This window comes from Mytilus californianus, unplaced genomic scaffold (assembly GCF_021869535.1).
Source record: "Mytilus californianus isolate M0D057914Y unplaced genomic scaffold, xbMytCali1.0.p SCAF_6, whole genome shotgun sequence".
Classification (NCBI taxonomy): Eukaryota; Metazoa; Mollusca; class Bivalvia; order Mytilida; family Mytilidae; genus Mytilus; species Mytilus californianus.
Window position 1 is genome coordinate 94,199,316 of NW_026262712.1, and position 14,495 is coordinate 94,213,810.

At 30.5% G+C, this 14,495-nt stretch overlaps 2 protein-coding genes across 3 annotated transcripts in view; one reads left to right on the forward strand and one right to left on the reverse strand.

The window, feature by feature from the left end:
- The first annotated feature begins 1,294 nt into the window (after nt 1-1,294).
- The window catches only part of LOC127704693 (sodium- and chloride-dependent glycine transporter 1-like), a 49,011-nt gene continuing 35,810 nt past the window's right edge, over nt 1,295-14,495 (forward strand). Inside the window, exons 1-2 of the mRNA XM_052208829.1 lie at nt 1,295-1,353; nt 4,167-4,328. Coding sequence (XP_052064789.1) covers nt 4,172-4,328 — 157 coding nt within the window. The 5' untranslated portion in view covers nt 1,295-1,353; nt 4,167-4,171. The remainder of the gene's footprint in view (nt 1,354-4,166; nt 4,329-14,495) is intronic.
- On the reverse strand, nt 4,913-13,737 carry LOC127704692 (uncharacterized). Of its 2 annotated transcripts, XM_052208826.1 has the most exons (6): nt 11,155-13,737; nt 8,270-10,295; nt 7,523-7,659; nt 6,313-6,551; nt 5,488-5,569; nt 4,913-5,129 (listed from the first exon to the last, which is right to left on the reverse strand). In XM_052208826.1, exons 2-4 carry the CDS (start codon nt 9,488-9,490, stop codon nt 6,314-6,316), a joined length of 1,596 nt encoding a protein of 531 aa, XP_052064786.1. In that variant the 5' UTR covers nt 9,491-10,295; nt 11,155-13,737; the 3' UTR covers nt 4,913-5,129; nt 5,488-5,569; nt 6,313. The 2 variants fall into 2 exon arrangements, with proteins under 2 accessions (XP_052064786.1, XP_052064787.1); XM_052208827.1 differs by lacking the exon at nt 11,155-13,737 and having other exon boundaries at nt 8,270-10,464.

Genomic DNA, 14,495 nt, shown 5'->3' on the forward strand with positions numbered 1-14,495 from the left:
TGTTATAACATTACAGAATAATCTCATTGGAACACCTAAATAATATTTTGCATATATTTTTGAATTCAAGTGACAAAATATCTTTCCTTATCATTAATTTTTCTAGTCATGACCGTCGATGATTATATTATTCATTAAAGACAATTTGGATATAATTACAATTTTTTCTTTAAGTTTCAATTTCTAAAAATCTGTCGTTTTTTTATACTGTTCCACCCATTTGCCTGATGAATTTAAACATTATCATCTATGAAAAATGTCAAAGTAAACTGAAAATAGAAACAGTTTTTTAATCTTTTAATTTTTTGTTGTGCAGGTCATGAAATCTTTCTTGTTTAATCAATAATGGTGAATATATTTCATTTATGTTACAGAAAAGGGTTTGACCCAAAAAATACATCAAAGTGATTGATTGTCTTATGGATGGTGTATGATGCGTTTATTTTTAATTCGGGTCAACTGACATCAGTCAGCTTACAAGTATCTATGTAGGCAAATATCATTTAAGTCAACTAAGATATATCTGAATTAATTTCAGATTATGACAGATAACGACCTTTATAACTAAATGAACATAAGTTCAAAAAGGCCGTTAGTTTTCTCAATTGAATTATTTTATATTTGTCATGTCGGGCCTTTTAAAGCCGATTATACGGTATGGGTTTTTCTCATTGTTGAAGGTTGTACGGTTGCCCATAATTGCTTATATCCACTTTATTTGAACTTTGGTGGATAGTTGTCTCATTGGCAATCATACCTCATCTCCTTATTTTTATATAAATTAAAAAAAATATTGTTTGTAAAAAGTGTCATGCTTTCAGTTTGAACTCTACAAGTGCAATAGGTTTGAAATTGGTTTGATCAAGTCATGCTAACTTCGATGTCATTTGGTCTCTGGTGGAGAGTTGTCTCATTGGTATTCGTACCACATCTTTTTATTTTAATACATTAATATGTTCAAATAAATAGACACATTTATATCAAGAAGAGTATATTTAACTTCCATAACTTAGCGGTATACATACATTTTTTAAAGATATGAGGAAATTAAGCAAAAACCATTTTTGTTCGGAGAGAGCGATAAAAGGCCGAGAAATGAACAATAAATTCATAAGAATCCAGAAAAGCGCTTCGCATGCGTGAAATTTATAAAGTGTTGATTTTAATTTTGATACGAGCACTTAAAATTTTATGCCTTTTAAATCGACGATATAGACCAGTAGATATTTTATATAGCGAAATAACATTAACTTTCATTTAACGTAGAAGACGGTGTTTTAGTATAGAACGGATAAATTAATCAGTTACCGCATAAACATATGTGAGTAATTATTTTCATCAAACGTGTATACTGTAAGTTGCTTTGACAATTTTATGAATACAAATATGAATCATTATTAATTTTTATAATAAGTATTTAGATTCATATTATTTCAATTTTTTAATATTGATATTCAGCAAAAACGGTTGCCACAAGATGTTTATGGCAAAAATTTCATTTTGCTTCGTTTCTGGCCCTAATTTGGATAGATTAAGTACAATGTCACTCCAAATAGGATTTACCTGGTTTGCAATAGTTTCCTAAACCCCTCTCGTCACGTGCAAGATTTTATCACTCTCATATTTTTCTATATAACTTGTATTTTTATTTAATAATTCTTTAAATATTAAATCCAACTCATGAAATAGGGAAAACATGACAATTGTTTAATACAATTTCTTTTCATTATTACAAAACACTTAACATTCAAAATTTTTGTTAGAATTCCAAAATCCTATATGTCTGTATTGCCATAGATTTTTTTTTTCTCTAAACAGCTTATCACACGCGATAGTGTAATCCCTTCAAGTAAAACTTGTTTGAAAAAGGAAGTTACTAGTAAATATGATTAAGATAGAATCCATTCGTTTGATGTGTTTAAGCTTTTGATTTTGCCATTTGATAAAGGACTTTTCGTTTTGAATTTTCCTTGGAGTTCAGTATTTTTGGTTTTTTTCATTCGACGATCGTTACTAAGCAATGATGCCAGAGAATGGGTTTAAGTATACAACAAAATAAATTTGCATCAATTATCGTTTTTGAATACGTTTTACATATCTACATAAAAATGTACTGTTTTGATATAATCTTTGTTGCTTTTAATCAGAGCGAATAGTCTACTCGGTGATATAAGATTCGTCAGCCGTGAACAAATGTATCAACTTGATTATATTCAAACGTATTTCAAATCTGTTCTCAACTAAATTTATCAATAGATACCCGACTTAAAATGATGTACTCCATACGTACGTTTCGTCTACAAAAGACTCATCAGTGTAGCTCGAACCCTGATGCGTCTTATGCCATTTTTATACCCTTTTTGGTAGTATACCCCTTATAACTGTTTCGGACCTTTCAGAATTTTGGGTCTTCAATGCTCTTTACCATCGTACTTTAGTTGGCCTTTTTATCTATTTTTATTCGAGCTTCACTGATGAGTCTTTTGTAGACGAAACACGCGTGTGCCGTTCAAAATTTGAATCCTTGTATCTTGATGAGTTTATTCTTATACATCCTTGGCTTCCAAATATTTTTTTTTCATTTCTTACAAGTATACTATATAGTTGTTAGGCAAGGCGATCACATTGAAAAGAGAAGACTCATCAAAGATACCAGGTTTATAATTATGCCAAATAAGATATAAAGTTGAAGAGCATTACAGGCTCAAAATTCCGACCTGTATAGTTTGGTCAACAAAATATTGATGAAATATTTTGCCTGTACATCACATAGTTCATTTCCGAAAACCTACTTCGAGCAGTCTATATCTCAAAAATGCTACCTTAGTCCCCTGTGCAAAAATCATTGCATTTTACAATCATTAGTGTGTAATTGCATAACCAATAGCAAAGATATCTAAAAAGAAATACATATAATATTTTCGTATATATACGAGATAATATCTAGGTTTTACACATCGTATATATACGAGATAATATCTAGGTTTTACACATCGTATATATACGAGATAGTATCTAGGTTTTACACATCGTATATATACGAGATAATATCTAGGTTTTACACATCGTATATATACGAGATAATATCTAGGTTTTACACAGGCATCTTCATTAAATCATTCGCAGTGGTGGATAGCTGTCTCATTGACAATCAAACAACATCTACGTATTTTTTGATATTGCAATGAATAGTTATGAAGTATTTTCTTTATATTAATCAATCACAAATACATGTTCAAAGATTTGTCGACAAGTGAGGGCAGTCATTGAACAGGGTTGTGCAGAGAACCAGTAATGAATTTTGTCATTGTAGGAAGAAAAAGAAAAACGAAGCGGGGATGATATATATAACAAAAGTGTTAACATTGACACAGTTATGATAATGCGCGGGTCTCAAGACAAAACTGGTGTCATTGATTGTCGTATGTCATATCGTAATGGTAACGTTGTTATCAGACTTTTGTTTTAATTACAAAACGTCTGAGGTTCCTGATTTATCTATTCATATCTTTAAGAGACTCGAGACGATGTGTGTTACAAACTGAGATGTCTTTCGGTAATTTGTGTAGTATTTTACTTTCTCATTGATGTAGCCTTTTTACCATCATTAAAACAGTAACCCACAGTTTTAATTTGCAGTTCTACTATATATTTAGTGTTCTTGTACCGGTTATAAATCCAACATGTAGGCCCTACTTGTTGCGTGACTATATGTTGGGGTGTCGGGAAAATCGCTACCTTATTTCCTGTTCAAGCATAAAAAATGAAAATAAGAGATAAAGTGTATTAATATACTACCAAAAACTCGTTATATGCATTTGACAATACCAAAAGTATAATGTAATAGTCAGCTCTAAAACACGGAGAAAAAGCTTAACCTGCAACACCTGTGATGTCAAGCAATGTGTAAGAATAAATCAAAATAAGGGAAAAAACATCGATAGAAAAGACAAAGTAAAAGAATCTTAAACTAGGAGTTTAATATATTAACAGTTGAACACTATCCTTACAAAAGTTCAGACAATGAATTACCTTTATGAGTATATACAAATGAAATAAAACAATGCAATTTTAGAAAATGGGGTATTAAACTACAGTTATAAAACATGCAAGATATTAAACATATTTCATTTTATTTATATTATTTTGTTTAATTTTCTTTTCAGTAGCAATGGATAAAACAACAAAAAGTTCTTCTTCAAGTGATAGAAATAATGAAAGGGGACAATGGAATCGAAAGATCGAATATTTTTTATCACTAATTGGATATATGGTTGGTTTGGGAAATCTCTGGCGTTTTCCGTATATCTGTATGAGAAATGGCGGCGGTACGTTAAACTGATTATTGATCATACATTTATCTATAAAGAGATAGTAAAACCTCTTTATACATATTCGTTACTTTTGGTGAATTCACATCATTCTATGAAACTAAAGATATTAACAATTAAAAATCGCCAAAAAGAACAATATTGTAATTCTACAACCACTGAAACAGGTTCCTGACTTAGGACAAGTGCAAATAAATGCAGCGGGTTTAAACGTTTTAACAGGCGCCAACCTTCACCCTAAGCTGAAATAGTAGTGTAACATTACAACATAGAAAGACACAATATAAAATATCAATTGAAATAGCTCAACTCAATTAAAAAGACATATTAACAAAAACAAGTAAACATACACTGAACGAATAAATTTGATGTATGATACAATATAAATACAATATTAAATAAAAAAGGGGGGATTTAAAACAATGTCAAAAAGACAACTATAATCTTGGACAAAATGGCGTTAAATAAAATAACGTACACAGGTAAATTTAAATATAGTCTTGATGTCTCTATATGACAAATTTTATAAATATTTTGATAACAAGAATAACTTTATACAAAATCCGAATAAAAGCTTAAGGTTCATCATAACCATTTTTTTTAATTATAAAAAAAAATATATTAAAAATATATTGCACTTGAAAACATATACATATTACACATCAAATTAATCCTCGTGTATCACTCTTTGAAATTACACATGATATTCCAATCAAAATACTATCTAAATGTTGAAAATTTACCATCAAAGTCTGTCTGTCTAAAAAAAATGGTCTGGTCTCAAACAGTAATATAAATCTACAAAAAAACAAAAAACTTTATCTTATGTATGCTATGTATGTGATGCTATCTCTTAAATTAAGATTTATCTAACAGGCAATGATAATTTTAATTTTCAAATGTAATGTCTATCTTTTTTCAAAGACACAAAAAGGCCATATTGGAACTACTTTAATGAAAGTTATGGAGCACAAATATGGACACTTTGAAATTAAAAAAATTTAAATTGAATTACCTCCCTTAGTAACTCTTAATTATCCATAGCCAATATTAAGCTATTTTATCATGTGTGTTCTTCTCAAATGGATATTAATATGCTTGTTCCATTAAATTAGTCAAACTTGTAATAGTTTTCAATAATATAATAAGTTCTTACCACATATATACAGGAAATCTGTCAATTTCAAATATCTACAAACTTTGTCAGGGACAACAAATAATATCTTTAAGAATTGTTTCTGAAATAAATATTTAATAAAATTAAAAACAAATATACATGAAATGTTCATCTTTGAAATCAATCATGAATTTATAGAAATATACAGTTATCTATTAAGCCATGGTGTCATACAGTAGTCTCAATAAAAAGATTTTTTTTTTCTTAATTATACATACATGTATGATGTTAATATTTTTTTCATAGGCTCAATGTGGTATTGGATATTAAATTGTGCAATAAAGATTATTATAAGGTAACTCATTAACTAACCGATGCTTTTATTTGTATTGAAAAAATGCAGTGAAACTTGTATATGACCAGTTGTAGTTATAAAATAATGATTTCGTCAAATTGCTGCAATTTTGTTAAATTTTATTTAATTATCAATCTCTCGTCTTATTGATTTAAATCATTGAAATGAACAATAAGAGGATTTCAAATACAAAATAAGAGTAGGTAAATGCATGATAACAAATATCTTACTTCCCATGTTCAATAGTGAATTGTACGACAAATAATAAAATTAGCTAAATACTGGTGTTTTGATGTCAAATTTATCAAAAAATCTTTACCTATGACACATTTGATTTCAATTATACATAAAAACTTCAAAATTATACAAGAAATTTTCTTAATAAACTTTGACATAACAACATGGTTGTATTATTTATCAAAATTAGGCAATTCTATATGCCACACCAGCATTTCACATAAATTTTATATGGTTTTTCATTACAACAACAAAAATAAACACACAATTACCTTAAAGATCAATAAATTTAAGGGAACAACTTCGATAATCTTCAAGAAGATGATCAATTATATGAGGTTCATCATCTCCATCATATAAAAGCTCATATTCTGCACCATCAGCTCCATCTGTTTCTGTCAAAACTCCTGTGACTGTTCCTGAATACCACTTGCTGCTATTATCTTCCTCTATCCATTCATGAGATATTCTTCTACCAAGAAATTTCAATCGGCTGCATTTTCTTCTTGTTCTAAAAATACAGTCAATCAAATAATCTTTAAAACATATTCATTTGTGCTAATTATACAGATATTGATTTACACAGTATCACATGTTGTCTTCACCAAATACATTTATACCAACCCTGGTCTAGGGAAAGCTTTACATGTGATACAGATATTGTCATGTTTGGAACTTTTTATCGTTCACTTTTTATACTTCCATTATTTCTATATAACATTTGCTATGAAGTTACACAAGCAATAAACAGTATGCCATTAAAGGTACCACTATATAAAACAGCCTATGTGATACAGGTACCTGTCTTTCTATAATAGCAAAGAATTAATAAATCAATGACATAGGTAAATTATACAATAAATATTCATAAATATGATACTATATTTAAATGTCAAAGTTAATCTGGCAATTTCATGGGATACCTAGACACTGTATATATGAGCAAGGATTTGTATAGTTATATTGACTAACTATACAAATCCTTGATATGAGCCTATATTGCCTGTGTTTTACATGTATTATTCATTTCCCTTGTTAAAATTCATATTGAAACATGTATATGACCTAAATCTTTTATTGAAAAACAGACAAATTGTATAAATGACAATAGGTAATGATAGAACATGTCTTAAATATGTGATGCATTTAAATGCATATGTTCCATCCACGTCATCAGCCGGTAGTTCAGTACTTGTCACTTGTTGGTGTGCATCATAGGTGTTTCTTGTTATTGTTCTTTATATAAAATAAAACTTTGGTTTCCTGTTTGAATTGTTTTCCACTAATGACTTTGGGGACATTTATAGCTTCCTGTTTGGTGTGAGCCAAAGATATGTGTTGAAGGCCGTACATTCACCTACAATTCATAACTTTAAATACATTGTCACTTGGATGGAGAGTTGTCTTATTGTCACTCATAACACATCTTCTTATTTATATATGTAAGTAAATGGGGTCTTGGGGATATTTAATATGGCATACCTTCTTATTGTTTTCTTGTGATCATTTATATGAGATGGTCCTTGTGCTTCCTCGTCGTCTGTTGTTAAATCTTTTCTCTTCCCTTCTTTCTTCTTTAATGATGGTGTTTTCTTTTTAATATTATTTTCATCAGCATACTGAAAAATAATAAAGTTGCATTAAGATATGTTTTATGCTAATTTAGTTAAATCACCACCATTAGATTTGGATTGCTATTTTACGAGAATTGGGGTCATTGATAAAAAAAAATATTATCCATGCCATAGTTATATTAAAGTTATTGTGTTTTTTACATTTTTTTTACACCAAATGACAAATGAATGAGGACAATATTTCACATATTACTAAAATTTAAAAATTCATGTCTTAAACCATTGTTTCTATTATATATTTTACCTGAATAAATCAATAAATAAATAAAGTATTTATTAATAAAACTTTTAAGTATTTTGGTTTTATTAAATGTAACAGTTTTCATTCAAGTATGTCAACATCAACAAACACAATATCGCCCAATTAAAAGGATCAAGTTTTACCTTTAAGAAGGTATAGTGTGTGTTTATATTTCTTTCTGAAACAATCTGATAATAGAAACTGCTAATGTGTTAAAGAGTCAACAATGTGACAGAAGGGAAAACAGGCAAAAGCCATCAAACGGTCTTCAACACACAGAGAAAAGGCCTCATACAAGTATGAGTTATTCTGCTGCATTGTAATAAATATATGCATGTTTTAATTAACCCATACCCAATTTCCTGGCTCTCTTATTCCTGGATATTTCTTATGTCGATGTGATGCTATTTCTGGCAATAAAGCTAAATCATAGAAGGCTGTTAGTTTGGGTACCATCTTTTTCCATAATGCAGTGTTTTTCTCTATTCTTTGTATGAATATGTCATATGGATTTAGTGTTCTTACGACAAAATCAATCCATGGAAAGTCACATATGTGTAGCAATGCCTGACACTGGTAATAGTAGTTATGGTTGTTTTTAAGTCGCAGAGTAGTGTTCGTTCCAGATGATACTTTTTCCAAACAAAAATTTTTCAACGATGTTGCTGCCTGAGTAAGCGTTAGATTTTTGTCATGCACAAGATTTTTAATTTCTATAAGTCCTATTTCATTATTTTCTTTATCAATCACTTTTCCATCAGGGCTAGCGGCCAAATATTTAAATTTTTTGTCAATAATAAGTCCACAAGGTTCAACTTTTATCTCAATATTGTCTTTTCCTTTGATATTAATATATTCTTGTATGGTAATTCGTTCCTCGCGCAGGCCAATTCTAGTAGCTTTATTTCCTTTAAAATTGCTGTATAGCAGCTGTAGGACAAGAGGTGTCACTTTAATACTGGGCTTTCTTTTAAAAACATTGCCAAAATTTGAAGCTGTTAGCCTTTTCTTGCGTTCATTTTTCCATTTTTCACTGCAAACCTGACTTTTAGTGTCCTTCTCAATTTGGATTATTTCAGAGGTTGTTATTTCTATATTGTTCTGTAGAAATTTGTATTTCAATTTTGTAAGTTCATTTTCTGAAACATCAGTTTCAGGTTGAATCGATTCATTACCATAGTGTTGTTTGGCTTTATTGCTGTTGCTTTCTTTTAGAGATGACATTTTTCTTTTCCATCTTCTTTCCTTAATTTCTTTTTTATCTTTGCTCTTGTTGTTGTTATCAATACACTGCTCTCTCTGTTGGTACAGCTTATCAAAATATAAACCAGATGTTGTTTCTGTGTTTTGAGCCCATACATTCGGTGACCAATTAGGACCTAGATTGAAACGTAATGCACCGGCATAACACCGGGTATACCAAGCACCCCTATTACAATGATTCAACATTTTTCCTCCATCAAATTTTGACCTAATGTGCATCCAGCACTCAGCTAAGTTTGTAGTAAAATTTCCAATGAGACTGCTTGATTTTTTCGCAACATTGTTCAATAATAAAGAAAGGTCCTGTCTCATCCCTGATTGAAGATCTGAGGGGTTCAGGTTGTAATTACCTCTTGAATTTCTTGGGCTTGCAGTGATGTCCCAGCATTCCAAAACTCAGACTGTTCTTGAAATATATCTTCAGATTCAACTTCACTATCATCATCTTGATTTTGGTCCTGGTGTGACACGTTTGATTTTGCTTTACAGAAGTCTGGGTTGCATAGTTTATGATCTCCATATATGTGGGAGGTTGTGTTTCTTATGTCGTGTTCTAATTTCTTTGTTGCTAATATTCTGTTGGTTTCATCAGACCTCTTTCTGATGGCACATCTCACAGCACTCACTATTCTCACTCTTGTCCTTTTACATAACTTGCCTTTTCCCTTGTAAGATGGGTTTTCTGTAACTAATTTTTCCAGGTTTGACCGTAAGCACTTTGTAATATGGTTTGCACATTCTAATTTCTTAACATGTTTGCCCCAAACTGGAACACGATCCATTATTTGAGCATGCATCGATGAATCCCCATCTGCTATAAAGTTCGTGTATCTTACACCATGATCATTTGCCTTTAAAAACCCTTCGACAATAACATCCGATTCCATCGATTGGCTTGATTGATTCCAATTTTTAAAACATTCGTGCTGTTTTGGTGTTGTTCCTAGGGATTCGTTTCTGTTGCAAATGTAACAGTACTTGTTTCTTATTCCTACATGTAATAATTGTTTTGTTTCGGCCCCAATTATAACGGCTACACCTCCTAACGCGTTATATGTATGTTTATGTGATATCTTGCTCCAACCCCCATCACATATTACAGTGACTGATGGAATTCCTGAAAATTAATGTTTAAAAATTGAGTCACTGATATCCATCTTAAGTCAAATTATCTCCCCTTCATGATGTTTATATGTTAAGAATGTTACTTCATGCACATTTATCATGGATGGATAAAACTATATGTAGTTTCCTTAAAAATATGAATATGCCTTAAAATACATTTTAAGATTAAAGAGTAAAACTGTTTAACTTACTAAATATGCAGTCAAATGCTACATGATACAATCAGCAAACAATTATCTCCCCTTAATTTTGTCAGAGTGTTTAAATAGTTTATTAAGCTTATACAACTTCATCAGTAAATTAAAAATGGAAAGAAGATTTATTGAAATCTGATAATAGAATAAGGAATATTGTACATTTACATTATAATGGACAGTCAGATGAAAAAAAAGATAATTTTTAAGCTATACATATACATGTATTTATATTGGTCTATTACGGTGTCATGAGAGAACATTAGGAGTTCATTACTTTTTTACAGTAAATAATAAATCTGTTGTAAAGATGCATTTGTACAAAACCAAATCACATAAAAGATGTGACATGTTTTTATCTTTTAAAGAAAAAGAAATCAAGTTCATACAATAACAATCCTTTGAGCATGTTGAGTCAGCGATAGTGTTTGTGTAACTTTTATAAAGAACACATCACATCGTTTGAAGTTTTATAAAATAAATTATATATTTTGTACTAATTAATTTTTTTAATTGTAATTGTATCAGTGTAGAGCTGATATGCATGATATGTATTCACATCTACATTGCATTTTTATTCTTTTTCAATTCATAAACAACTGGTAGTGGTACACTGGCACATAACCAAAATATGTGTTCATGTATATATGTGCTAACCTTCATGATATCTGTTTTTATCTATAGCTATTTTTTTCTCTTCTTCAATGGCCAATGACATTTCTCGGTCTACCACTTCCTTCCACCAGGAATTGATTTCATTTTCAATAACCTGGTATGTGTTCTGTTGAAGAATAAACAAACAAACAAACTTAAAACAGTCTTCTGATAAATATTCATGTAATATACATGATATATGATTTCCATAATTTATAACTTAATCCATGTTCAAAGTTAATGTAAATTATTTTCCTCCTTCGGTTAACACCTCTATATTTACATTAAATGACCAAACAAGACTATATGATTTTCAATTTTTTTTATTTTTGTTTTGTTGATTAATAATTTTCTTAAGGCTTGCAATTGATGTCTCCATATCTGGACTTGTGTTGATACAGCATAGCGTTTTAGAAAAAAATAAACTGTATTTTGTATGCATGTGATGATCATGAAGAAAAGGTGAATAAATTAACTACTTTTTGTATTCAAAATATGGCCTAAATTAAAAGGCCATCCTCAACATTGCTGTTAGATCATTGCTGGACATCAATGTGGACAAATGTTAAAATTGGCGTAAAAATCAAATTAATAAAAATTAACAGATGGGGCCCAATACCAAACATTGATCCAAACCCTTATACATGTAAATGTGGACCAAAATTTCAAATCGCTGTAGCAACATTAATTTTTGGATCCTTTAAAAATTGGGGCAAAAATTAAAAAGCCACCATCCAACATTAATTTACAGTAGATCCTTTGTACTAGGAACCTCAATGTAGACTGATTGGAAAATGGGGCAAAAAAATGAAAAAAAAACATTGATCATGTTGATACATTGAATTTATAAATTAGGGCATCAATGTTGACAAATTTGAAAACAGAGCACAAAAGCCGCCGTAATCCATAGTGTTTTTGGAATGTACTTATGATTATTTATCAGAAAGGTCATTCTAATTACTTAAGTTTAAACATATTTGTTTATTGTGGATTTGGAAAAAAGTCATTGCAACTTATATTAATCCGTTTCCACTTTTGCCATGCTTGCGGGTACATGTACTGCATTGTAGCGGCATTAGCCTGCTATATTTTTTTAAATCTACAAGGCTGTATTTTACATGTAAGAGATATGGCTCTCTATTAACACAGGTCAGCCATTTATCGTTTCCTACCGAAGTACTATCATGGTTTCTCAAGACCATACTGGCAATTGAGTTAAAGAGAGTGCCGAAAGTTTAGTCTGTAAAATTTTCTACTCAGAGGGTGGATCGAACCAGGAACCTTTGAGTTAGCAGTATAACAATCATGACAATAGATCTTGGCTGTAAAGTTGAATTCCCCCTCACATGCAAGATTCAAACTCACATATGAAATTTTTACTGACATTGATACTTCACCACCATGGCCCCTTGTTCAACATGTTCAAAGCTTGGGGCCGTTTTGACATTGTAGGCTCTGAATGATTCCTTCATTGTTGAATTGTCTACAGCGAGTGTCATGATGAAGAACAGGATTAAGAGGCCTGTTGGTTGATTATTTATAATTTTCCGTTTTTAATGTGAGATTTTGTCGTCTGTATTTTCAATTATGTTAAGAATTGGTAAATAAATCTTTTTATATATGACTTTTGTTTTTTTACCTGCGACATAGTAGGTGAATCCATAGATGCTAACTGTTCATTGAGGTGGGCAAGACCATTTCCACTAACAATGGAACCCCAAACAGCTCGCACATTTATATCATAATGTCTACTCCCATCGGTTTTGAGTTTTGGACTTGTCTCCATGTGAACTTTCAGTTTACATCCTTGACATCTAGCTAATAGTATCACTGCTAAACCATAATGAGCAACCTGGGATTCAAGTACAATAGGCTCCCTTCCAGCAGCTACCAATTGTCTGGCTTTCTCACATGAAACGGCATGCATTGTCAGTTCTGTTATATGTTTTTGAAGACAGTTCAAATTTATAATTCTGTAACCATTTGCAGCAACATTTTGTACCTCAAAAGTTTTCAATTCTCCATTAATTGTTCTAAACACTTGATACTGCTTCCTGGCGCATCTCCTTAGTAGGTTTATTCTTACCCTGTTATATGCACTTCTCTTAGGTTGTTTACGTATACAAAGTTTTGTCATATTACTCCCTCCTTTCAAATGACATTGGTATAAAGTCTTCACTTTGCCGGAATTCACCCTTATACATCTACGTCCTGATCTGTACCTTCCTGATGGTAATCCAAACCGTCGCGAATCTTTAATTTTTCTAGCCATTGGAAATTATTCTTTGTTATTGTGTATATGTTGTCTAACCTTGGATTTTGACATTCAACTGCTTTCCATAATATTTCTTACTTACTAAACTTACTTTACAACAGTATTTTTATATATAAATACACAATATATTCTTATTATAGCATTTAACTATGATAGACACCAAAAAAAACCCAAAAAAATGCTATTTTATTAAAAAAATTGTTGTTGATGTTGACATACTTGATCGTAAAGATCAAACCAATTTTAGGACTTTTACAGGAGATCAAAACATGTCTCAAGTAATCGGGAGTGGGGCTGTATGGGTGGGGACACATCTTACCACTATTCATTATAAATTTGTTGATATTTTCTGTTATTTGATGTTAATAACTTGCTTTCTGTTTGAGTAGACTAAAAGATCAGCCAAACAACGTTTCCGGTTTAAACCGGATATGCTTACATAAAAAATAGTTCCCTAAAATAATGATAAAAATTAGTTTATTCACGATCAGACTGGTACAAAACGATAACACTCAACTTAAAATATTGTGTACAAATCTTATAAATGTTTCGATATTTAAATATTGTCAGTTAAAAATCTGCGTATAAATATGAAGAACGAAAGCGAAAGAAGACATGGAAAGGAACGTAAACAAACATGTAACATGTGAAACTAAATAGATGGTAAATGTTAAATAACAGCTTTGATTACAAACTTGATAAGACATAATCATTCCCAATGTCATTTATTTTAAGATGATATAATTTATGATTGCTAATATCGCATAGAAAATAAATTTCATCAATCCAGCAGAAGAAACTCGTTGAAAAAATGGCTGCAACACGTTTCCACTCATATTTCAATTTCTTCGGGCAAGCTATGAATATTTCGAAGTGGAATCCTATTTTAATTTCTAGCATCCACTAGATATGATCACAATTTATCGATTTAACATAGATTTGACTAGAAATAGTGTTCCAATCTCTTCAATCATTTTTTTTCCTGAGACGTGTTGGCAGAAAAAACAAAGGTATTTGAATTTATGCAGATATTTAATCAAAACAAGTTATTCTGTATTCTTCATATAAT

Coding starts and splice junctions, on each gene's coding strand:
- LOC127704692 (XM_052208826.1), bottom strand. CDS start 9,490: ATGAGACAGGACCTTTCTTTATTATTGAACAATGTTGCGAAAAAATCA. Junction 7,660..8,269: donor TAAGAGAGCCAGGAAATTGG/GTATGGGTTAAT, acceptor ATTATTTTTCAG/TATGCTGATGAAAATAATAT. Junction 6,552..7,522: donor CACAAGAAAACAATAAGAAG/GTATGCCATATT, acceptor CTGTATTTTTAG/AACAAGAAGAAAATGCAGCC.